Source organism: Bombus affinis, chromosome 7 (genome assembly GCF_024516045.1).
Source record: "Bombus affinis isolate iyBomAffi1 chromosome 7, iyBomAffi1.2, whole genome shotgun sequence".
NCBI lineage: Eukaryota > Metazoa > Arthropoda > Insecta > Hymenoptera > Apidae > Bombus > Bombus affinis.
In genome coordinates, this window is record NC_066350.1 from 5871653 (window position 1) to 5897414 (window position 25762).

The 25762-nt window shown below is 32.1% G+C and overlaps 5 protein-coding genes across 6 annotated transcripts in view; 4 read left to right on the plus strand and 1 right to left on the minus strand.

The window, feature by feature from the left end:
- Window positions 1–5739, minus strand: part of LOC126918768 (cAMP-dependent protein kinase catalytic subunit 1) — a 31439-nt gene extending 25700 nt beyond the window's left edge. Inside the window, exon 1 of the mRNA XM_050727156.1 lies at window positions 1–5739. This exon is cut by the window's left edge and continues 25700 nt beyond it. Within this exon, the coding sequence (XP_050583113.1) occupies window positions 3522–4583 (1062 nt within the window). The 5' untranslated portion in view covers window positions 4584–5739 and the 3' untranslated portion in view covers window positions 1–3521.
- A 3568-nt stretch (window positions 5740–9307) lies between these two features.
- LOC126918780 (uncharacterized) lies at window positions 9308–12558 on the plus strand. The gene is made up of 3 exons (XM_050727174.1): window positions 9308–9507; window positions 10816–11006; window positions 11195–12558. The coding sequence occupies exons 1-3, from the start codon at window positions 9488–9490 to the stop codon at window positions 11353–11355; spliced, it is 372 nt and encodes a 123-aa protein (XP_050583131.1). The 5' UTR covers window positions 9308–9487; the 3' UTR covers window positions 11356–12558.
- A 732-nt stretch (window positions 12559–13290) lies between these two features.
- Window positions 13291–22802, plus strand: LOC126918741 (probable ATP-dependent RNA helicase DHX35). The gene is made up of 12 exons (XM_050727076.1): window positions 13291–13705; window positions 14005–14219; window positions 19519–19698; window positions 19835–19975; window positions 20069–20231; window positions 20503–20664; window positions 20769–20915; window positions 21058–21199; window positions 21301–21587; window positions 21691–21996; window positions 22076–22229; window positions 22321–22802. Exons 1-12 carry the CDS (start codon window positions 13675–13677, stop codon window positions 22445–22447), a joined length of 2055 nt encoding a protein of 684 aa, XP_050583033.1. The 5' UTR covers window positions 13291–13674; the 3' UTR covers window positions 22448–22802.
- LOC126918767 (ceramide phosphoethanolamine synthase) lies at window positions 14573–18995 on the plus strand. The gene has a single exon (XM_050727155.1). It carries the CDS (start codon window positions 16553–16555, stop codon window positions 17627–17629), a length of 1077 nt encoding a protein of 358 aa, XP_050583112.1. The 5' UTR covers window positions 14573–16552; the 3' UTR covers window positions 17630–18995.
- LOC126918764 (WD repeat-containing protein 89) lies at window positions 22656–25137 on the plus strand. Of its 2 annotated transcripts, none has more exons than XM_050727149.1 (7): window positions 22656–23067; window positions 23562–23788; window positions 23852–24186; window positions 24267–24392; window positions 24467–24570; window positions 24727–24829; window positions 24905–25137. In XM_050727149.1, the coding sequence occupies exons 1-7, from the start codon at window positions 22904–22906 to the stop codon at window positions 25058–25060; spliced, it is 1215 nt and encodes a 404-aa protein (XP_050583106.1). In that variant the 5' UTR covers window positions 22656–22903; the 3' UTR covers window positions 25061–25137. The 2 variants fall into 2 exon arrangements, with proteins under 2 accessions (XP_050583106.1, XP_050583107.1); XM_050727150.1 differs by having other exon boundaries at window positions 22658–23067; window positions 24476–24570.
- Window positions 25138–25762: the final 625 nt, after the last annotated feature.

The window sequence follows — 25762 nt, forward strand, 5'->3', positions numbered from 1 at the left end:
TGAAGATTAGAATACCGAGCGAAATGAATTTGTGCTATTCAAACAACTTTACCGAGTCACAGGTTTACCTTTCTTTCTGAATATATCGAGAGAAACGGTTTTTGTAAAATGTAGAAAAAAGATGAATTTCATACGAGTAAGAAGCGAAACCAGCGATCTAACCATTCTCCAAACTACAAATATCGAAGAACAGGAATAAACGACAAGCTAATCACGATACTGGTAGTCGTGTCGCCGCAATCAACGTTTCAATGTATACATGTGTGTGTGTGTGCATATGCGGATAGAATACCAGCCAAAATTGGACGATTTGAAAGCATAACCTGTCTCGATCGCGCAATTCCTTGCCAACAACTTCCGTGCTACTTTGTTCGAACCAAGCCTATTCTTGTTTTTATTTATTCAGCACTGCAGCATACGCGACCGAACAGTGTACACGTGTATACTCAAGGTAGGGAAGGAATATACATCCTAAAAGTCACCAACGCGACAAAAAAGAACATACATTCTTTTCTCTGTCCAGTTCTTTGTACTTGCGCATTGCTATGACGCGCTCGTTTACCGCAATAGAGAGAGAGAAGATTTCGCGTTTTTCAAACTGCGATCTTTAAATATAAATTTTTCGTGGATATAAGTTGTTCGATAAACCAGCTCGTTCAATTTAGAAAAACCATACGTATGGTTGTTAATTACATTCTTGTTGAAAGAAACTCTATTCAAAAACAAGCACGTATTTTTTACGTTATATACATATATATATATATATATATATATATATATATATATATACATACATGTTATATACATATATATATATATATAACTCTTATCGAGAATATCCAGATACGAGCACGTTCAAAGCACGCGGAAAAGTAAGCCTCGTTATAATTTGACTTGTTACCCGTTACGTTTTCCTTACCCCGTTCTACCTTTTTTTTGCTCAGTTGCAACTTTGATCGTTAAGTTTTGTCTCGTTTGCAAAGAGAACGAAACTGGACGAAGCTAGAGGAAACTGGAAACCGCAGTAATCGTATACCCGATGTTACCGCAACGAGGGCCACAGATTTATCCGAATGTTTCGCATTCTCTATCTTTTTCTTATTACATATATCTAAGCTGGTTAACTAAAGCCTTGGCCAATTCGCCGAAATCGGATTGATACGACGTCCCTGTAATTTAAATTACTTCGTGCCTACAATCAACCTTATAACTTTTCTTATCGCGTAATAATCGAACAGCCCTTTGAATTCGGATCAGAAGTGACAATCTTATGTCACGGCGAAACCATTCGCAGAAAGTTTCGTAATATCTGTATATACGCACAGTGTGTGTGGCTTGGAATGAAGCTACGCGTGTGGCGGAACTTCTCGTGCGTGTTTCATTGTAAAATCGATTCTCATTATACGATCGACGCGTGTCCAATCGTCGACGCTCAGGGTTCGTTGGTGTTGGTGATTCTCTGATTCTCGCGTTCCTTATGTTAACTGGTCGTTGAATTTCATTACCGCCGAGATACGATGCCGTAAAGTATCCCATATGCTCCATCTCGAAAGAAGGTGGTTTTAATGGATTAAAAAAAAAAAAAAAATTAACAAACGCGTCTTTCAGCGATAATATTCTCGCTGTCATTGCTACTGCTGCTGTTCTTCGTTTCGTTATCGTATCCCTTTGTTCTCCTTCGTTTGTTCTTGTCCCTGGTTTCGTCATTCGTTTTATTTTTTTTTGGACAGTCTTCTCGCGATTATGTTTTAACACGCTTCTGTATCCCGTTCAATGAAATTTTCACTTCACGTGTACGTACACGCGCAATTTCCTTTGGCCATTTCGCGCGTGTGCATCGTTCGTTTCTCTTTCCTCTTGCACAAATACAGGATTGTCCATACGTTTACATTTCGTACTAAAAGTGCAGCTCTATATAAAAGATAACGTTGCTTTTTTTGCATACAGCAACTTAAGGCGATATAATTATATACGAATACTCTTATAACGTATCTATGTACGAACGCCGATGGTCCTCTATTAAAAACGTTCCAAAAATGAATCCTTATTTTGCTCGTACTCCCGTCGATCGCATTTTCACAAATACTCTCACTTTCTCGCTCTTTCTCTCTTTCTCTCCCTCTCTCTCTCTCTCTCTTTCCCTTTCATCTCTTCGTTCCTATTTTTCCTGTATCATTTATGCAAGGTACAATATAATTCAACAACGAGCATCTGTAGCCAGTATATAACGAGTATTTCTCCATTTTTTTTCTTTTAATAAGATTCATAATATGCTATAATAAAGGTCTACTTTTCTCTCTCTTTCTCTCTCTCTCTCTCTCTCCCCTGTTCTCCCACCCTCTCGTTCTCCCCCTTCTCGATCGATGAAAAACGAGTCATATAAATATTACTTCAGCAAAATAATCGTGTGACGACTAGCTATTATAAATACGGTTCGTATTGTGGCAAAAACTTTTCTCCCAACGAGAATGAAGAGAAAAATGCTCGTAGACAGATAGACAACAATGCACGACATGACAATTAATTGTTGGTGTATTTTATATCCATTTTCTCCCGTCAAGTCCCTTTTTATAAACTTTATATGTGCTAAAAGAGGCAGGACGATGGAGTAGAGGGGCGTGGTGTAAAAGGGGGTCGGGGAACATTCATAAAGATTACAGGGACACTAGATGTATGTACAAAATAATTCCGGCAAAACGACGTTTTCCGATATTAATAGTACTTATCGAGAGCAATCTTTACACACGCCGCCTCTAGTAAACCGGATAATAAAGCCATCTTAGGGAACACACACATATACGTGTATATATATATATATATATATATATATATATATTTATTTATTTATTTATTTATATATAATAAATAAATATATATATATATATCGTCATTCTCATACGTCAATAATGTCAGGCTGAATTACTTGGCTGAAAAAAAAGATGTTTCTCTTGTAAAAAGTCGTAGTGGTGACAGTGACTATGAGTGTGAGCACACGCGTACGCGTATGTGTATGTGTGTTTATATATGATATCTGTGTATGCAATATATCGTAATATTTTCCAATATATTATATCTCTTTTATTTCTGTCAATCTCAATACGTTCAACGACGCCGATTACCGTGTTTCCTTCGTATACTCTTTTCATTTCCGCTCTCCTCAGAAGTCCACAATCATAAAATAAAGCGCAAAATCTGCCATCTGCATCTTACGTACTCGTCTTCCTTAGTTTTCTTTCCCTTTCTCGACTCTTCTAAGCCACCTTCCTTCCTCTATAAAACTATTGCATCGAGCGTGCCCGAAACGCACAGAATCATACACGCGCACGCACACACCTGTATACGCTTTCTTTCTATTTTGCATACATGTAATACATTCTCTCGTTTACACTACTCGCTCCCATCCTCCCGCTCTCTTACTTCATCTATATTCCTCGCCCGAAGAAAAGCGAGCAGCGAGCGACGAACCATCGCGTATGAATGTATACGCGATACGTGTGACCATCTTGAATCAATGTGGGAATTCAAAATTCGGCAAATTCCTTGGCACACTTCTCCGTCAACGAAATCCTCAGCGTCTCCTCCTCGTAGTCGTCGAAATTGCTTGTGTCTCCCGGCCCTTTGCATTTCGGTATGAACGGGGCCTCGATTTTCTTTTGGAAGACAGCTATCCAATCGGTACTGGCGAACCACTTGTGACCCTTGATATCGTTTACACCGGCCTTCAGATTACCGTACCTCTTGGTAAGATCAACTTGCAGCAAATTACGTAGTAAGTCTTTCAGATCGGATCCAAAGTGCGAAGGAAATCGTGGCTTTCCGCTCACGATTTTCTCGTAGATTTGGATTGGTTGATCAGCGAAAAATGGTGGATAACCGGCAGCCATCTCGTAGACGAGGACACCGAGCGCCCACCAGTCTACAGCTTTGTTGTATCCTTTGCTGAGAATTATTTCAGGCGCGAGATATTCCGGCGTGCCACATAAGGTCCATGTTCTACCCTGTACCCTTTTGGCAAAGCCGAAATCCGTGACTTTCAAATAGCCCTGTGAATCGATCAACAGATTCTCCGGCTTAAGGTCCCTATAGATTAAGTCGAGGTAGTGAAGGTACTCGAACGCTAATACGATTTGTGCCGCGTAAAAGCGCGAGTGTGGTTCCGAAAAGCGACCAACCTTTCGTAGATGGCTAAACATTTCCCCTCCTGGGACATATTCGAGGACCATGTAAAGATAAGAGTTATCCTTGAAGTGAAACCGTAACGAAACCAGGAACGGGAAGCTAATCGCCTGCAGTATCCTCTTTTCGTTAAGCGTATGTTCAACTTGCTTAAGTTTCACGACCTTCTGTTTGTCGAGTATTTTCATGGCATAATACTCTCCGGTCGGCTTGTGTTGCACTATCATGACACGGCCGAACGAGCCGGTGCCCAGTGTCTTGATTCGTTCAAAATCGTCAAGGGCAGCAGTATTTGTAGGGTTTCTTTTCCATTTGTCCTCGAACTCTTTCTTTGCCTTGTCAAGAAACTCCTTGACGCTCTCAGCAGCGTCAACCTTTTTGTTTGCAGTCGCGGCATTGTTGCCCATCTTAGCAGCCGCGCTCGTACACGAGCCTGCCAGGGCTCTACACAGCTCAAGAAGTTCCAGAAGACCGCGTCTTCGTTTTCGTTTTCTTTTGCCCTCTTCCGTAGTCGAGCCTACCACGGCCCTGCCAATCTCCACTCTCTTCAAAATTGTTGCTACCTTCTATTACTTTCCTCCACTATCCGTACTCTCTCCTAAAGTCACCGACGATTCGCAATGTTTCTATCCGATACTTGTCAATGCTGGCCCTACGAGACCTATAAACGTCCGAGAGAGCACTCACACTTACGCAAGAACAGGGCACACGCGCGCACTGCACGATGGATACACTCCTACCGATGGCGGACTATCCTTCCCTTTTTTCGCCAGTGTTCGATTCACTTAATAACAACCGTACGACTTCTCGCACTCGGTACAAACCTTCCTGGTCCCTTAATTGTATGACAAAGTGAGACCGAGCGATTTCGCGCGGAAAAATGGGTCAGCATTAATCCTCGTCCGCACCTTGCGCCATCTTTCCTGTCAATTGTACTAGCCCGTCGTTGTCGTCGTCTACTAGAGCTGTCTCAGTCTTTCCTTTCTTATCCTTCTCTCTTTATTTCTGCCTTAACTTGTCGCTGTACTCTCGTACACCGCAGCAACTTTCTTTGACGTGTTTGTCCCACTGGTTTGACAAATCAAAACACTAAACACTAGTGGGTTCTCACAGTAATAGTACCGAGTAGCTAAATCGCAATTCGAGAACGACAGTTTGAAACAAGGGTCGAACGGAACGAGAGAATGACGTCGGTTTCGATCGCTCTCAACCCTCGGAACGCTTGCGAAACGTCGTCTGCTCAACTTACACGACACGCACACCACAAACTTTGACTCGGACGTATTAAATGAACATCGCGAACAAACGTGTATCGCATCTTCTCGCGATAGAAAACAAAGTACGCGCTATCGCACTAAACACACGAATTCTTTTAATATAGTCGCGGACTGATTTTAAGCTCTTAAAGCGAAGCAGGCGGCGATAGCGGAGATAGTCGGTACCGTTCCTAAAGATGGCGACGCGGCTCGCTCCGCTTGTTCGTTCGGGATTTCGCACGGATGCGAAAATGACGAAGTGTCGCTCTACGAAGCGAGAGAGCTACTGTAATGCACAGATCGGATATTGCTTCCACTTATCGCCGATAGATGTAGCATTGGAAGGTTTAGTGACTTCCTCGATCAGTGCTGCCACCAAACGAAAGCGTCAACGTACTTTCGATTCAAAGTAAACTCGTTCTTGCTTCCAAATCCTCAAGGTTTTCATATATACTGAATCACGAAATGTTTCGGACAACTACTTGTGTCGCTGTTTCAATGGGGAATGTGATTCTCTGAGTCATCGCGAAAAAAGTTACGATATCTTGTGAATTATCTGTCGGACTTATTATTGAAGTTCATCCATTTAATAATACTAATTATTAGCTTTTAAATTCTTATATTAGCTTGACTAAATTCTATGGTTACCATGTAAACTTAGGGTTCATTCGTTGTACTAAAACTTCAGTGATGTCATCCTATATATTTTCTAAAATTTTTTATTATTTTTACAAACTACGTATTATAATTTTATGATATTGATATTTGTAGTAAAGATAGAAGCCTGCTTGTCTTAATGTGTAAAGCTATTTTTACTCGCTCGTCATTGATATACGTATTTTTTAATAATCTAAAACAACTGCAAGGTTGTGACTACGTTTTTGTCATTGTATTTAGTGTATTTTACTTAACTAATATAATCTATATTATAGTTATTTTGCTATAAACTAATCTTATGTTGCGTTTACTATTAATTTGGTAGTTTCATGGTTATTAATAATAATCGACCTGCTTGTGGTATTGAACCGTGGTACGCACACGGAAGGTTGAACACTCGCTGACCTGTGATAATCCTTTGGCAATTAGTTTCTAACTGTAGGTAGGCATATAGGCACAATTTTAGAGCGGTAGATGCGGTCGAGAAAGCTAGGTGGAGTCGGTGGGGGACGGGACGAACCGGTTACGATCGAGTCAAAAAGGTACGACCAGGTCAGGCCTTTCGGATATATACAGTATTTTTGTGTGCAGCCCTGGTGCATTGCACATCAGACTAGACAGAGATGGGAAAAGACACGTCCATCGAGGTTGCAATCGGATGTGTTACTTATATTAACTTTAGTTTGTTTCTACCCTATGGGATGCGCGCGACCACGCGTTCTATTGATTCCATGACCCGAAGCTGAAAGTGGTGTGCCAATTTGTGAAAGGAAAGTAGAATCGACTCTGCTATTTCTTGAATACTCTTTTTCGAAAAATTGTATATACAGTATACTTTAGTAAATTTGAGTCCCAAATGACGTTAATCTATTAAAAAACTGAATATTTAATACTAAAAAAAAACACTATCTACATATAAATTAGAAAAATTGTGTATATATTGGTATAAAATATAAAAAAAGGCGTATATAAATAATTGTTACTTTCACATGTGTGTATGTTTAATACTTTTGAAATGTCTCGCTTCCTTTATTCGTTTTGCTTCTCGACACTTTCTAATGCACAAAGAAAGTAACGAAACAAACGTAATAGGCAAAATAGCATATAGCGTGGTGAGTAAGAACGCATCAAGAAAAGTGGGAATTTAGTCCAGCGAAATGAAAATTTAGATGCGTGGATGCTATCTTTAGTTTGACACTGCAAAGCCAGTGGAAATATAGGTTACTGTCATCGAAATAGCTTGTGGCTGAACACTTCCACTGACCCACTAAACGAAATTTAATTTTATCAAGTAATACTGCATGTCACCAACTACATGGTTATTTTCGTTAATAAAATATCTTGAAACATTAAGAAAGTTCTACAATAGTTACCAATATACATATATATATATATATATATATGCATGTATCATGAAGAAATTTGCTTATTAAAATAACTTTGTTAGAAAAGACAAAAATGTATATATAAAGATAAATCTAGTTCACAATGTTTTGAACAAGAAAAAGAGACGTATGTATATATATATCGTTTCTTTCCTATGTAAATATCGTGCATTTATTTGTTCCATATGTATCATAAATAGAAGTGCACTTGAAACAGCGAACACCTTCCTTTTGGAAAGTTTCATTGAAAACCTAACTTAATCTGATATAAATGTGTCTTCAAGGTTTTACCGTGTAAAGGATATTCAAAAAGAAGCATCTGCTTTGCACGTCTTCACCTGCATCGTCTATAGCAGCTGCTTGGTGTTATCTTCGTGCTTACGTAGACCTCTGGCACGTGGCATGTTCGGTAGGACAAAAAATACATTTCTTAACAGACTAAACTAACACGTTTGCATGATTTTTGCAAATATGAAGATTGATAAATCATCGAATATTCGTTTTTATAGATAAGATTATCAGAAAAGAACGATTCTTTACCTTCGTTTTCGAAATTATTACATTTCGATGTAATTATAGGATAGATTATCGTATTGAAACTTTCTGCAGTGTGATGGAATAAATTTTGAAAACGAATTTAATATCTACTTCTTCCTCATTTATAGAAAAAAATAAAATATATTTATATATGTATATATAATCATATATAAAAGTAATAATTATATTTCCTTACTCTAGGTAATGAGATATCGATATATATAAATATGTATTAATTTTTGTATATGTATGTACATCTATATATATACTAGCATACACATAGTATTTAATGTATCCATATTGCGTATCATAAGGGCATTTAGAGTGTCATCATGAGTTAAGTTACACCTTTGATAAAATGCCCGTAAGACTTTTAGAACTAACGTCGCAATAAAATAATACTGTAGCGAACAGGAAATGTAATCTTTTACTATTTTATGGCTAAAAGCAACCTGTAACATGGACGTAAATACAGCAGAGCCTTTTAGACGGGTGCGTGGATCAACCTGAAAGCATCGCGCACCTTTTAATATACACCGGAAATAGAACCATACGCGAAACTTCTAGAACTTTCTGCACCTTGCTTCCGTTTATATCTTGTATATTATTCATAGTATACATTAAATTTCATTAGAATCGAGTTAATATCTTAAATCATACATAAGATTTAATAGACATTATTTTGAAAGTGATGCGGGACAAAATACATGTTTCTCAACAATACAACGCTAGCGCCGGAAGCACGGGGATTTTTTACGAGCTTCGTAAGACAGGATCCAATTGGCTAGTGTGTTATTTGGAGGGGCATTAACAATGCGGTAGTGGCGAAGCTACCACTACCATGAACCTAAAACCACATAATCATTGACAGATTTAGATAAATGTATTGTACTTCACATGTGTGGTATTTTTCATTTGAAAGAAAATGAAACTAATACTATAATTAATTACTTGCATTCCATATTTTTTATGATCCACAGGCATTTTTCTAAGAAACTTCATTGAACCATGATTCATGATTAAAATATAGCGGCAAATTATTTATACGTATTCTAAGGTCATATTCGTCGGAAAATAAACTGAGATTAATAAGTACTATTGATAATATTATTCACTAAACATATTGCAGTAATTCTTTGCTCTTCTGTAAAGGAATTATATATTAATGATTTCTAGTCATTTTAAAATTATATTTACAATGAATAGTTTAATAAGGAACCGAATCGTGCGCCATCTGTAAACGAGCGGGAAAGAAAAGTGTTTGAAGGCCGCCGGCCTGCCGGCCGGACCGAGTAACTCGGGTCTTGGGCGAATCAGTGTGCGAGTCTCTCTGCCATTTGCGCGTCGGTACGCGACTACGCGGCAGTGGTGATACCAGAATTCTACGTCTGCTTACCGGTGCGTAAAAAACGCAGGCCTTATTAAGTGCGTTTTGTATCTAAGTGCTTTATCGATCACACCATTAAATTGATCAGCATGGCGGATACAGAAGCTAAGTAAGTACTACAGATTTTTTTTATTGATCTATCATAAGGAAATCACACGTTTTCACTGAATGCTTTTGTTATGTTTCTTTGCTGGATACAGTAACGGCGGGACAACAATGCTTTATAATCCCCATTTTTTACTTATCTGTTTTAAACGATTCGAGTTTAAAGTTGATTCTCTTGTTTTGATAACTTTATTTGTATCGCAATTGTTTGTGTACTTTTGAAAGCGTACGTAGTTTGTACAATCACGAGAAAGGGACCACAGTGGAGGAAGAGGGGATGCTCTCTCTACGTGATATTCTCAGCTTGATTCGTAAGGCGCGTTACGTTCTCAGGATTACCTGCTTTTGCCATGACATGTGCTCTACTTGTAGAGCCGCTTTTCTGGCGGTATCGTTTACCCTTTTATTTTCCCCACTTGTAGCTTCAGTTATACGAGACATGCGATAAGAAACTACAACGCGTGTTCGTCTATTATTAATATTTATTTCATGAATATTTTAATCGTAAATACCCCAGTTATTTGTTATCTATGAATCATTCGATATTTTTGCGAATATAATGGATAAACGTGACTGCAAATTAAAATAAAATATTTTGTAATGCGTTAAATTGTAATTTTTTAATATTTACAATAATTCGAACATTTTTATATAAACACATAGAATGTTGATTACTCATGTATAAAAAGAACTCTCGCTCTCTCTAGAAATATTTTGCGGATGATTGTACACGTATCACCTTAAAAAGAAAATGGACAACGTATCGATCTGTTCTCCCTTACCGACTAAATGTCAGGAATATTCGCATTTTACTTTTTACTAAACATTTCTAAGAAAAAATACATAATGTTTGTAATAATAAACATCAGTAATATTTAGGTTTATTTAAGTTCCGATAATATGGGAATAAGTACATATGTAACATTGATGTATATATTACGGTCCACGAACATCCACGGTTTGCCGCGCCGAAACAGTCTGTATGTATTGCGTACGTATACGTGTGTAACGTTCTGTTGAAAGGAGTATGTTGCGGGAAGGGGGAGACGAAAGCAGGATAATATTAACATCGGTAGGTGCCGCTACGGTTGGCGTCCTATCTCTATTTCTTTTCCTTGTCATTCCATCTCTGTCTGTAGCTATAAAGTTTAGCCGCTCTAAAGAATCACGTATCATGATAGAATAAGTATTTCATTCATACAAATATGAATGTCATGGATATTTTTAGTACAGAATATATTACATATTATGTTTTACTCTATATGAATTATTTGAAAATTAATGTAGGCACATAATATATCCCAATTTTTAGAGACACCAAAGTTGTTACAACCCCAGAAAAGAAAGTAGTGGAGGAAGAAAAGAAAACTGTTCAAGAAGTTGACGAAGATTCAAAAGCATCTGAAAATGGAGATGCCAAAGAAACCAAAGAAAATGGCTCAAACGAGGAAAAAGAATTAGAGGAAAAAGAAGTAGAATCAACAGAAAATGGGGATTCTACAGGTAATATCATGAAAATTACAACAAAAATTTTTTAATTTGTGATTAAATACTTAATATGTTCAATTGCATGCATACTAATAATTATACTAGGAGTAAACTATATAAGTAGTTAATATATTATTGATGACTGTAGAAAATTCAACTTACATTTATAAGAATAATATTAAAATGATTGATTCTATTTGTAGATGCTCCCATTGATAGTTGTTGTATAAAGAGGAAATCAACGACTTTGAGTGAAACAACAGAAGAAGCTGCCACTGATGGTGCCAGTCCTGAAAAAAAAACAAAACTTGATGAGAAGAGTGCTGAAACGGAAAGCAATGGAGAAGCAGAAGCTACGGCCTAATATTTTTTATGTTTACTGCAGATTTAATCTATAGATGCAATTTTAAGCTAACCGACAAGTCAGAACACCTAAAATTTGTTATCCATGCATCGTCATGGTAGACGAGCATTAAAAACGAAAATTTCAATATTGTATTAATGACTTTTTGTGTTCAGACATTTTATGTGTGTTTATTGCAACCATTTTTATGTCTTTGATTGGCAATAGTATATATCCATAACATCATTACAAATTACCATCTTAGATGACTACCATTCATGTTTCCTAAGTTCTCCATTGACGTCCATACATTACACGTATATACACACAGATTTAATCTTACAAAATGAGGAGATTACAAATAATATAAATAATATATTTCTGATACGTAAAAGTAGATAATAGTGTGGTGCTTGAGAATGATATTTGTACGAAGATGTTCCATATATAATTCTCATTCTTTCTGATGCACAGACATATGTTAACACTTTATATCGAAGATGGAAGAAACAATATTTGTTTGCAAATCAAAATACATTCCTAAAATACCTTAAAACTCACCCAGTGTTCATTAGTATTTTTTGACGAAAGGTGTAAAACGAATCCTATTTGTAAATTCTTACAAATACTTGTTTCACACATATATGTATATATATAATTTAACGTTCATCAAACGTAAAACAGAAATTACACAAATTGTAAAGTGTGTGAGTGCGCTGACATTAATACGATATATAGTTTAAATGATTTGCAATTAAAATTTAAACTACATTTAATAAAAAAGATATATATATACTATTACTCAATCATCAGAATTATCCAAATACTTAATATATGTAATAACTTGTATGTACAAAAAAATACTGGTGAGCAAAAAACATGTAATGTTATTTGCAATAACAGCGACGGAAAATACTATACTAACAGTTTTACTTTAGTGAAAAGTTGCATATCAAAAGTTTGAAGTTTATGTGTGAATAAAATAATATAATAGCATACTTTTAAACACAATATGATAAGTGCAAAATTAAAAGCAATCTAGTGTATATGTATCAATATAACCAATTGATTAATAATGTTAAACACGAAGATGTTACTATATCATCATTAGTCTTCTTTAGTTACTATCTAGTACAAATTGTTCTCATATAAAGTATGATAAAATCAGAATAACTCTGTAATATTATTTCTTATATAATAAATATTACATGTGAATTGGCAAAACTGTATAAAATTATATTAAAACATATCCAGGGATAAGATAAAATTAATTAAAACGCAATGTTAATATATTTGTGTTAAATTTTTATATTCTTATAATTTACACAGAATACGAGATGGTTGTTATTAATAAAACTATTTGTGTACAAAGTAATATATCTATCTTTGTATATAATATTGCAATTTATATATAATTTAATAAAAAGTTATTTACTATCAGTTTACAGAACCTGAAAAATTTTAACATAATACATCAAAGAATTTTTTTGTACTATTTGTATTTTGGTTTGATATACATAATATACATATTTCTATATACATGTATATATAATGTCATATATCGCTATTGATTTTAAATCTAAAGGAACTATGTATAATTTCCAAATGTAAATGTTTATTATATCAATTGAAATATTATATTCATGTTTTCCTAATTAGGTCTTTAATTTTTTTTTTTATATATTGTTCGTCCAGTTTAGAATTGAAATAAAATTAAATAATTTGCTGAAATATATGTATGTGTGAGGGTATGAAATTGAAATTTCTGATTCGTTCAATTCAATTAAAAATAATAAAAAATATTTCCTACCAAGTGGATTTTTTTCTGCTGTTTATATAGCTGAATAATATAAAATATAATAATTATAAATATTCTTATACTTAGAATTATTTAAATATTTTCAAATCATATACAATGTCATCTATACGAAAACTCATTTAAAGGAATATGACAGGTGTGAGAAATATATATGTACTGCATTGTTCGTAAGTGTCGTTATCAATTCGAATGGCATAGAGGCAAGAGAAGTACTGCATTATATCGCTCATCGTCATGCGTGCTATATTGCTTTATTTGTATGTGACACTTTCAACCAATACGCATGTTTATCTTTATGATTGTGTTGAGTCTATCGGAAATAACCAATTAGGTCCACATTTCTTCCGTCTGTCAACGTACCAATAACACATTATGTGTATTTACTTATATATATATCGGGCGGTAAAATAGTTGTGTTTATTTGAATTGTGTGATTATTATGTAAATATAAGAGTTTATAATCTGATGATATACGTGACAACTAATTTTATCTCGTTATATTGTTTACATAATTATATAAAATGAATACAAAACCGACTTTTTCTAAACCTGGTAAGTACAATTGTTTTGGAACATATTCGTACAAACATATAAAAGGACAATATTTCCTCTTTCTTTATTTTTATTTTCCAATATTGTATTCTTTTTAATTATAACTGATTTAAAAGTAGTATTATATGCTGACATTATCATATGTTGTAAAACTTATTCTTACATATATGTATAACAATTGTATAACATAACCTATTGAACTTATGAATTTTGTACATATATGAGCCTTATTTGCATATGTTTATATATATTATATCGAGAAAAATTTTATATTCATCTGATAATTTTTTTAATTACAGGTGATAGTATGTGGCAAGAGGATAAACCAGATACAGAAGCCCATTCGTCCACACAATTTGTATACAATGCGCATCATTCACTTGCACTTAATATGCAACGTCAACGATTGCCTACATTTAAGTATAGAAGTCATATTATATATTTACTGGAAAAATATCAAACATTAGTCTTAATCGGTGAAACTGGATGTGGAAAGAGTACGCAGTTACCTCAGGTATGCCTTTATTTTAAAAGAATTATTTTATAATATAGTGAGGTGAAATTTAAATAAATAATATTGTGATGATATGGATTTTATTGCATGTAGTAATATAATTCTACATAAATTTATGCTATAAAATATAATGTAACATATACATATATATAACATATTTGTTGTTGCCACTTATATAATCTTTTACGGAGTTATACATATTTCAAACATGCACTTATAAAAATTGGGATATTCTTAATATTTCATAATTAAATTTTTCTTGCTTATTTTTTAAATTTTATGTGACATTTAAAGTAGTTATATAATATTTTTGAGTGGGAGTTTTGATTTTTTTGATTGAGAGTATGAATATACATGATTTTCCAAATAACTTAATTAATTGTTTTTCATATACATAAGATGACTCGTTTTGAATCTATAAACGTAAATTACTCGTACACCATCTGACGTAAATACATAGTTTTTCTCTGTATACGGACATATAAAATTCGTACGAAGATGACACGTTTTTGTATTACTTATATACCATATACCTATATACCATATTACCTACACATTACTTATATACTATATTAACCTATTTATATCGAGAAACCATTAGTTTAACAGATATCTTAACTTTAATTTGTCAAATATAATGTATGAAAGACAAGAAAAGACGCGAAGCGGTATTCTTGTGTTTACGTTGCCTTGTTTGTGCGTCGTCTTCAAAAGAACTACTTACACCAGCTTATGGCCCCCTCGAAATCCCCACTTCTTATCTAAACTATTTTTTTATACAATTGATATATTGTTGTATGAGTAATTTGCGTATATAAATTAAAATCGGTCATTCTGTATATACAGAGTGTTATTGAACTGGTAGTACAAACCGAAAGGAAATGAATCTACATGAAAAAACAAGTCAAACACATGTAATAAAATCCTTTCATAAGAATTACATTCTTTTTTTTCCGAGAAAAATAAATTTGAAAATTTATTATGCGCGTGTACCAAGATAGCTCTTAACTAAACATATGCAAACTCTATTTTCTTGAAAACGAGGCTTGAAACAAAAATTTTATTTTAAAATGTATCGTTTACGCATATTTAGTTCATGATTAGTTAAGTTTAAGCATATTTGACAAATTTTTTAATTCAATTTTCTCGAAAACAGTGCGTTATATGACAAAATTTTATTCTATACATTTTTGACTTTACTTTTCATGCATTTATCTTCTTTTGGTTTGTACCATCTGTTCAGTAACACCCTGTATATTAGATTTACTTATTTAGGATTTCATCTACATGATATATGTACAAATATCATAATAATGTTATTTATATATTATATATATATATATATATATATATATATATATAATAGAAATTTGAAGTAATATATAAACTCGCGCACGCGCACAGATAAAGATCTTGTTGCATCGCCATTCTGTTGTGGTCAAACAAATTCGACAGTACATCATCATCTTTTCAAATTGTAATGTGTGTTAGTAAAATTTTTCGGGAACGGTAATTTTCATAATAGTTATACCTAATAACTTAGTGAATAATAATGTGTCGTAAAAAGAAATATCATGGAATAACAACTTTTATAGTTATCTATTTTGTTATCGAACAATTAAAAAAAGAAATTATCTGACAACAGTGCGATTGAAATATTATTATCATAGAAGAAATTCATGCTATTTTGATAAATAAAGCGATAATGTATTAAATAAGGTATTTGAAACGTTTTCCAATACCAAACGTTTTCTAAAAAAATATACCGGCATAGTATCAGTTAATCGATCAAAATAGTATATTCGGAATCTGCAGATTTCATCTAGCCATGTGTAGTCACGGCACACTGATCCGTGTCCCATGAATACGTCGTCCATGAATATTGCAACATTACTAACAACGGAGCAAAGTACTGTTAATTATAATGATAATTTCACTGTACTCGTAATCCTGCAAAAAAGTGTGGTACAAAAATCATCGTAATCAAATTAGTCACGTGATGAGTTTAAAAGTTGAAAGACTATTTTTTATTTGCCATACACAATTCATTATATTGAAAAAGTGAATATCACAATAATATTATTGCTTCAAAATAATAAACGGACGTGTTTTTTTATTCGTGTTATATTAAAGAAGTATCTATAATAAAATTACTGAGCAATGAATTTATTGCTAATATTTAATAGCAGTGTGCATTTACATTAACTACATATCTCTAATATATTTGAATCTATTATAAAGAAAGAAAGTGATGATATAACATAAGGAACATGTTATAAAGATATAACAATATATTTACCAATTTATACAAACGTGCCAAATTTATATACAAAATGTTTGGTTCAACAACTGTAGTAAGCAGGTCATTCCTAGCAATTTTGATATTAATGACATTATACTTCCTTGGAATGGATCTTCTATTGTATTCTAGAACACAAAATTATGATATAAGACCTGTATCAAATGGTACACAATATGTTTCAATCATACCTTGTGATTTTAATCCATTGTGTACTGTGACTATAAAAGGATTAATGCTTGATCATCCAAATCATTTTCTCTTGAGTCCTCTCGCAGCTATCATGGATGATCTATTGCATATAAGCAGTTCTTGGATATGGGTGACACCAAACACAATCAGTTGTTTCCATGTATTAATAGCAGTGCTGGCTGGTAAATGTGTTTCCAGTGATTCGTTGTCTTATAGACGTTTAGGTGTAATACTGTTTCAAGCAAGAACATGGTTGGATGATTTGGATGGACATGTTGCTAGAAAAAGAGCAAATATTAATGGTGAACGATCAGACATTGGCTCATCTGGTTATATTATTGATGGTATTTGTGATGCTTTTGGATGCGTTGCTTTTATTATTGGCTTATATCAATTTCTTGTTCGTAACTCAAGTAGACGTGGAGGTTACGATAAGCTGCCACAACTTCCTGTATCTTCAGTTTTGGAACCTGGAAATGTAACTTTGAAAACTTCAAATGCAGCACTTCGTAACATATTACTTATAGCCGTCCATTTGTTCCTCAGCAGTGCCGCCTGGAATCGATATATATATTTATATCAAGATCTTCTTGAGACTGAATATAGAACAACACCGATTAGTAGAGAACATTTTTATGCTAGACAAACAGCTATATTTAGAAGTTTATCTTTTACAATAATAACCCTCTGTTGGAAATTTTTGAATTTTCATGCTGTCATGGATTACTTGCTTTTGGCAATATTTTTTGATCGTATGCGGGAGTATATTAGACTTGTAAAGTGGTCTTTATATGTTGTTGTATTATTACTTGTTTATGTAACTGAATTTCATTATTTACGGGCCTATACATACATGCAAGATGTACCATCACTGATTGATGAAGAGATATCTTCATCTGATGTCTATACTCAAGGATGACAGTGTAAATCTTGGAAAGCATTGTTTTCTACTATTTGTTACTGGTGATATAATGACTAAGATGACTATTGTACACTGAAATTTGCAAATTTGTCTACGAAAGCAATATGTTGATAAAATTTTTTGTATTTTCTATTTTTCTGCATGTATTTTATATACACAGCAGACTGATATATGAAAAAATGTGTATAAACCCTTAAATGATAAGCTAATAATACTTTATTACGAATTAGCTTTATAAAATATATGATATGTTAATGTTCTATTATAAACAAAATTTTGAACAGTAATTTTTCTAAATTATTTGTAGATCATAATATGTATTAGTTCATATGTTGCTTTTTTGGATAAACATAATTATTAGTAATAATTAATACTGATTTACATCGCTAAATATTTAATAATACATTTGTCTTCCTAGTTAAGCATTTATATTATATGTCTTAATTTCATATTTGTAGAATATGGTTATTAAAATATATTGATTAATTGTCATAGATTATTAATTTTGGTGGTATTGCTGTGATGTTCGATATTATTGAAATACTTGAGGATAATGTTAATATCTACTTATACGATAATAAACAATAACTTACATATACTATTGAAAAATAATGATGGACTTTAGCGTAAATTTTCATAAAATGTCAAACCTCATAAAATGTTTTTAGTATGTTTTTTATACCTGAACTTCAAATTAATGCATATTTTGACTGTCATTATTATATGCAATAATATTGTATATATGCAATAAAATTGTATTATATGCATAACATAAATATGTATTTATATTAAATATACGAGTTAAGTAATATATGTTGATACATGATAATTATTAACACCAAGTGCATCAAAGTATATAATTTTGTACTTTTTATTTGTAATAATTAACAACTTCTTGCCTTTATCCGTATTTCTAGTGTGATCCAGTGTCGTGAGTTACCTAATTAGAGTACTTGTAAGTTTGCCGAAGTCGAAGTAAACCGTTATAACAAGCTTTCAATAAAATCCGATATAAATATGACATTAAACCACAAAGACGTAATACGTGTAATATTCCGCCGTTACTGATGTGCGCTAATGCAAGATTAAAGCTGGTAATAGATTTCAGAGAATAGAACTTCACGTTGAACTTGAAAAACGATCAGTGCATTCAACAGTATACTAATCAAGTTTATGTGAAATATAATTTTTATTTATCTGACATATGATGTTACTTTACTTAGCCTTGGTCATTCTGCGATAAGAGTATCAATTGATTTTTATGTTAGGTAATCTTTATAACTACCGAATATTACATAATAACACATCAATGTCTATTACAAAACCTTTTGTCTAAAATAAATTCAGAACAATAGTTTATTTATATTGAGGCTATTTACTTTTTATAGTTTTCGCAAAATGTATTTCGTATCTATTTGGTAGTTCCTCTCAAATATGAGGAAAATTACATTATTAGATAAAATAAAACCGTATTAGTATTTTCAAGAATATAAATGTAATATTGGATTTTTTCGGCATTCATTACATATTTCTTTATTATGCATTTTATCATTATTCGTATTACTCATATCGTTCATCATTTTATTATTATTATCATTATTATCTTAGAACGTTTCTAGTATCAATAAGCGTTTATTTTATCTCTTACTATTTCTTTTGTATTTATTATTAATAGTTGATATTTGTTTTATAAAAATTATTAGGAGCAATAAAATTTTGATAAAAAGTCAATAAGATTTCGGTATTCCTAAACCATGAAATGTTTAGTATATTTTCTTAATGTAATAAACGTATATTATTATAATATTAAATTAATTACAAATGTACATATATTTATTTTTATGAATTGCATACATAAGAAGCTTTATTTTCTAAAATGATTACAGTATCTTCTTGAAGCAGGATGGTGTACAGATGGGAAAATGATTGGCATCACGGAACCAAGAAGAGTTGCGGCTACATCTTTATCTAATCGTGTTGCTGATGAACGCAATTGTATTTTAGGCACCGAAGTTGGTTATTCTATACGTTTCGATAATTATACGGATGAAACGACAAAGATCAAGGTATTATTTTAGACGTTAATTGTAACAGCAAAGAAAATAATAAATTAAAATAATAGAGAATTTTAATTATCAGAAAACTAAAAAATAATAAAAGTTAAATGAATCCAGTAATTATATAAAATTATATTATTGATAGTATATGACAGAGGGAATTCTGCTTCGTGAATTAATGAGCGATCCTTTGTTGACAAGTTATTCTGTAATCGTGGTGGATGAAGTACATGAAAGGACCCTTCTTACGGATATTATTATGGGACTTCTGAAAAAAATAATCCGGGTAATTGAATATTATAAATTCATAAATATTTAATTTAATTTAAGTCTAAGTAAAAGATATACTAATTATTATAAAAAATTTGTTTTCTTTTAGAAACGAAAAAGTTTACGAATTGTCGTTTGTTCCGCTACGGTCGATGCAGAACAGCTTCGAGATTTTTTCAATACAAATACAACGAAGGATTCCGCAAAAGATACTGCAATTATACTTACCGTCGAAGGTAGACTTTATCCAGTGGATATTTTCTACATTATAGGTATATCTATTTATATACATATATAAATACATCACATCATTCTATAAATAATATGTTAGGTCAATTGATAAATAAAGCAATTGGTTTACAATTATTAATCACCAATATCTTTTTCTTATTTTCTACAATGATTTTTTACTTGTTTCCTAATGTTCCAATTTTTTAAATATGTTTTTTATTTCCGTTTCGAGTTTTTGTAATACATATATTACCTATGCGACGTCTTATAACTATGTCATGAATATGTTCTCATTTTTGTATTTTATTTTAGAGCCAGTAGCTAATTACGTGACCAGTGTCATAGATACTGCTTTAAAAATTCACGAAAATGAAGAACCTGGTGATATTCTAGCGTTTCTTACGGGTTTGGACGAAGTAGACCAAGCAGTTTCTCTTTTATCAGAGCATGCAAAGCTCATAAAGGAAGGCAAGCGTGAGTAGAATACGGAATGATACCCTCGTCGTCATTGTCCTGTTATATAACTGTTCGAAGTTTAAGATAGATCTTATCAGTGCCTTCGTATTGTTCTTTTTCAGAGAAACTTTTACCTCTAGCTATGTATGGATCTCTTCCGAACTCAGAACAACTGAAAGTATTTTGGAGGGCTGCCAAAGACACTCGTAAAGTTATCGTAGCCACAAACATTGCAGAAACATCTATCACTATTCCAAATATTGTTTATGGTATGAACTTAATAAAACATTAATTTTGTTAGTTATATTTTAAATAAAATATTCCTATTTTTTATTGTTATTATTTAAACATATATATAAGACCTTATATAAAAAAAATTCAGTTAAAAAAGATATTGAAATTTTTATCTAGTTATTGATTGTGGCTTTGTAAAAATTCCATGGTATGAGGCTGAAACTCAGACAAATTCTCTCGTAATTGTTCCTGTGTCCAAAGCATCCGCGAATCAACGTGCTGGTCGAGCGGGTCGTGTCCGAACAGGAAAAGCATATAGGTATACAATAGGTGTAAATGCTCAAATTGTTTAAAAATTTAATAAAAATTTATTTGTTGGTTTATATTTTCATATTTTTCAAAGTTTCATCCAAAATCTAGATTGTACACAAAGGAAGCATACTCAGAACTATTTGAGGCAACGCCACCAGAAATGCAACGCTCGGATTTAGCACCGGCGATCATACAATTGAAAGCTTTAGGAATTGATAATGTATTAAGATTTAATTTTCCTTCTGCTCCACCAAGTAAAAATCTTCTTACTGGGCTGGAATTACTTTATGCATTAGGAGCAATTGACAGTAATGGAGAATTAACGACACCATTGGGCGTAACAATGGCAGAAATGCCATTGGAGCCTGTTTTGGCAAAATCTCTTATAGTATCAGGTAAAGTTTAATGAACAGACTTAATTAATCATAAATTTTCCATATAAATCACCGAAAATTATTTTAAATAATTTATTATGTAATTAGCTTCTATCGTACGCAGGTGAAATGGGATGTTCCGAAGAATTATCAACGATTTTAGCTATGCTTCAAGTACAAAATGTTTTTGTAAGACCTGCAGGAGGCCAAGCTGCTATAAAGGCAAGAATAGCGCATAGAAAATTCGAAGTTGAGGAGGGAGACTTATTAACGTTGCTCAATGTATATACTGCTTATGAGAAAAATAGAACACTTAGTTGGTGTCAAAAACAGTTTCTTAATAACAAAGCTTTACGCAGAGTTACGGAAATTCGAACACAAATGCATTCTATGATGAAGAAATTAGATATACCGTTGGTTTCGGCTAATGGTAAATTAAACTAAATTTTATTGTTTTATATATAGTATGAATTATAAAAATTTTCTAATAATAGCTCATTTCCTTCAAGGAAATTTACAACAAATTCTAAAATGTATAACTGCTGGACTTTTCCCGAAAGCGGCGTACTTGCATTACACTGGAGTATATAAAACAGTACGTGGAAATAAGGATTTGTATATACATCCAAATAGCTGTTTATATACACTTCAGCAACCTCAATGGTTTGTATATCAACCTTAGTGTAACATCTTGTATATTTTTATAATAACGCATGTACATATCATACTAAATTTTTGTTTTTTCTTTTTCAAGGTTACTATTTTATGAAGTTTTACAAACAAACAAAACGTATATAAAGGACATAACTGTGATACAACCAGAATGGTTATTAGAATTAGCGCCTCACTTTTATGAAAAAACATCTCTTGATCCTATTTAATATAATTTTTATATGTATATACTTAAAATAATAATGTAGTAAAAAAAGGAACAAAAGTTTACTTAATTCAAATACCTTTCTTTAATTTGATAATTAGACCACTTAAAACAATGCTACAAACACAGAGCCACCTATCGATAAAGTAGTATAGTTATTATAACTAACGCTAGACAAACTTCATGGTTTACGTTAGTTTTTGTTCTTACTGGGGCAAAAAAAGTTGCGTCTTTATACGACGCAATCTGATAAAACTCGCAGTTAAAATAAAAAAAAAAGAAAACACGCGTTGGATAATTTTACACATCAAAATAGAAAGTTAAAAATAAAAAGTCTAATAATCCTAATTTAGTTCAAAGTGGCAGATATTTTATATTTGAGAAGGCGTATGGCTACAATTCGAACGTGATATTAACCTTAATTTTGTGATATCTGCTCAGAATCTCGAAAACGAGCAGCATGGCTAAAATTGTTGAATCATTAAAAAGATTAAGTGTTGAACATGGTGCACGTAAGCATGATAACAATCGAACCATCAAAAGAAAAAGCGAATTAATTTCGTCGATTGAAGAAGCAGTATCTCTTGATCATAATTATATTCTTGCTATCTGTGGAACTCAAAGGCAAATCTTATTTATCCCCATGGAGCATTTTACGTCAAATCTATTTTAGAAAAATATGATGTTTAAAAAATTTTTTAAATTTTTACGTGAATGTTTATTATTATGTAGTGCTATGCAATTTTTTTCTTCATTTCATTTAGAACGTGCTGTTTAACAATTCCATGGAGAAATCAGTATTTTTAAAAATGTAATTTATTTAATATATAATTTTAAAACTTTGTATTTAGGAATTAGTATTTTATTGTAGTAAATGAAATATTAATAGTATAAATATATTTAATTTTTTAAGCATTTTAATATTTTTGCTTAATTTACAATACATCCAATTAAATGTGAAATTAAAAATACCATTTTTATAGTTACAGAAAATATATTTTCAAAGCATAGATATTAGATATTTAATATTAGACTTGGATTTGACATGAATTGACTCATAATTATATATGTTTAAAAGATATCATCAAAATATCTGATGAATTAATGTTTATGTACAGTGACCCAGAATTTAGAATTGGTACAGCCTTATCCAACCATACATGTGTAATATATTCTGTTGGGGAAAACTTAAACCAAACTGCCACATTAAGTCATAATCAAACACCTATCGTTGGTATTAGGTTTAGTCCTACTTCTAGAAATATTTTATATACAGCTACAAACAATGGAGAAATTACAGCATGCGACTTGAGAGCTAAAGGCAAAGTTGTTGCAAGGTTTAAAGGTATGTAACGATAAATTTTACAATTAAGTTTGTACATTTAATATACTTCTCTTTTATTCTTAGATATTACAGAAGATGGCAAAACAAAACCTCTCTGTAGTTTTGATGTCAGTTGTGATGAAAAGCTTATAGCAGGTGGTACTGAACATATTGGAGGAGATACATTTATTTTATTTTGGGATGCACGATATACTAGTTCAAAATTGGGTGACAAAAATAATCTCCTTGGTGGATACTGGGAATCTCATGTGGAAGATGTAACCTCCTTGGCATTTCATTCTAGTAAGCAGGACGTCTTAGCATCTGGTAGTACAGATGGATTGATTAATGTCTTTGACCTTACACAGCCATCGGAAGATTCTGCATTAACTTATTCCTTAAACACTGAATCATCAGTGGTAAGTTAATATGCTTTATAAAATCTGAAATGTATTTATACTCCAAAAAAAATTAGGATCTATTTTAAACAAAAATATAGGATAGGATAGGTTGGTTAAATGATGACAACCTTTGGTGCACAACACATAATTCACTACAACTTTGGGACTATGATGGAGCAACACCATATGCTAAATTTGATCGCAGTAATTTAGTAGTTTCTCAGGTTAATAGGATATGTATAATTTATATTAATATTAATGTTTATAAAAATGATAAACTTTACATAATTTATATCATTCTTTTCAGAATGCTGATCCAGATGATTATTACATAGTCAGATTTCATGCTTCAAATGCACTTGGGCAACCGTTTCTTCTTGCAGGTGCCAGTAGTGTTAAAGGGTAAATTGCTATATAATTAAAAAATTTAATAATGTCAGATAGTATAACATCAAAGTTAATGATGTTCTTAACAATATTAATTAGAAACTTGAACATAAACAATTAGTTTTACATACTGACAATATTTTTCATATATTCCTTATTAAAACATTTTAGGGAAAACTTGAGATGTTTAAATGTTGTAAATGATCAATTAGAAACATGTTACAATATGATAGGGAATAAACAAATAGTACGTGATAGTTGGCTACATGAAAAGGTATAATTTTAATATACATAAAGTTAAAATGAAATTCATATCATTTTAATTAATATTGTCTAATATCATTTACAGAGCGGTTCTTTGATAACAGTAGGTGAAGGTGGACTTATAAACATTTGGAGGACAGCTGAAACTATACCCATTCAAGAAAATTCTAGCCATAAATTGGTGGCGAAAATTGGCACTGGTAAAGTACGTGATCGCCAGCATAGAACCAAACCATATTAAAGTAAAAGTGATAGGATAAAAATTTGTAAATGCAAAGAAAGTTTTTGTAAGTAAATATAATAAACAGAAGAGAAATATTACGTGTAACATTAACATAATCGTACATTTCCCTCACGTTTTTCTTTATTACAATAACAGTTGTATGTACATTTATAATAAATAGATATTATTTCTTTATGCGGTTAATGATTTAACGGCGATTCATGTATCAATCGAAAAATGTAGCATATGTATATATATAAACGTTAAGGAATGTAAATCACATATCAGTATGTATATATTTGTATAGAATTGAAAGAGGAAGAAAAATATCGTAAATATTTGTTTACTCTTGCCAAGTAACAGATTAATTTCTATGGATATCGCCTTCCGGAAAAATCATTTCATTTTACAATATAAGGAGTTATTAAAATAAGAGTTTACGTGCATTTGTTATAGAATAGACGCATTTAGTGTATCGCGAATAAATGGTAATCTTGATGAAGTAATCAAGCAAATAACACAATAATAACAATTAATATTAGCATATAACCGACGTAACGGCCTTTAGTTTAAAATCGTTAAACTCTAAGAGAATTAATGCTGATGTACCAAGTAAACGCGTCTTAAAACAAATACGCGTTTACTTATTAGGTGTAATTTTATATTAACGTTTCCAAATACGATCGCAGCTGCGAGTATCACAATGATAACAGTAATATA

Excerpts from the sequence above, each read along its gene's own strand:
- LOC126918741 (XM_050727076.1), top strand. The coding sequence starts at position 13,675 with ATGAATACAAAACCGACTTTTTCTAAACCTG. Across the intron at positions 21,588-21,690 it reads AAAATCTCTTATAGTATCAG|GTGAAATGGGATGTTCCGAA; the intron begins GTAAAGTTTAAT and ends TATCGTACGCAG. Across the intron at positions 22,230-22,320 it reads ACACTTCAGCAACCTCAATG|GTTACTATTTTATGAAGTTT; the intron begins GTTTGTATATCA and ends TTCTTTTTCAAG.
- LOC126918764 (XM_050727149.1), top strand. The coding sequence starts at position 22,904 with ATGGCTAAAATTGTTGAATCATTAAAAAGATTAAGTGTTGAACATGGT. Across the intron at positions 23,068-23,561 it reads GCTATCTGTGGAACTCAAAG|TGACCCAGAATTTAGAATTG; the intron begins GCAAATCTTATT and ends GTTTATGTACAG. Across the intron at positions 24,187-24,266 it reads TAAACACTGAATCATCAGTG|GATAGGATAGGTTGGTTAAA; the intron begins GTAAGTTAATAT and ends ACAAAAATATAG.
- LOC126918767 (XM_050727155.1), top strand. The coding sequence starts at position 16,553 with ATGTTTGGTTCAACAACTGTAGTAAGCAGGTCATTCCTAGCAATTTTG.
- LOC126918780 (XM_050727174.1), top strand. The coding sequence starts at position 9,488 with ATGGCGGATACAGAAGCTAA. Across the intron at positions 9,508-10,815 it reads ATGGCGGATACAGAAGCTAA|AGACACCAAAGTTGTTACAA; the intron begins GTAAGTACTACA and ends CCCAATTTTTAG. Across the intron at positions 11,007-11,194 it reads AGAAAATGGGGATTCTACAG|ATGCTCCCATTGATAGTTGT; the intron begins GTAATATCATGA and ends TTCTATTTGTAG.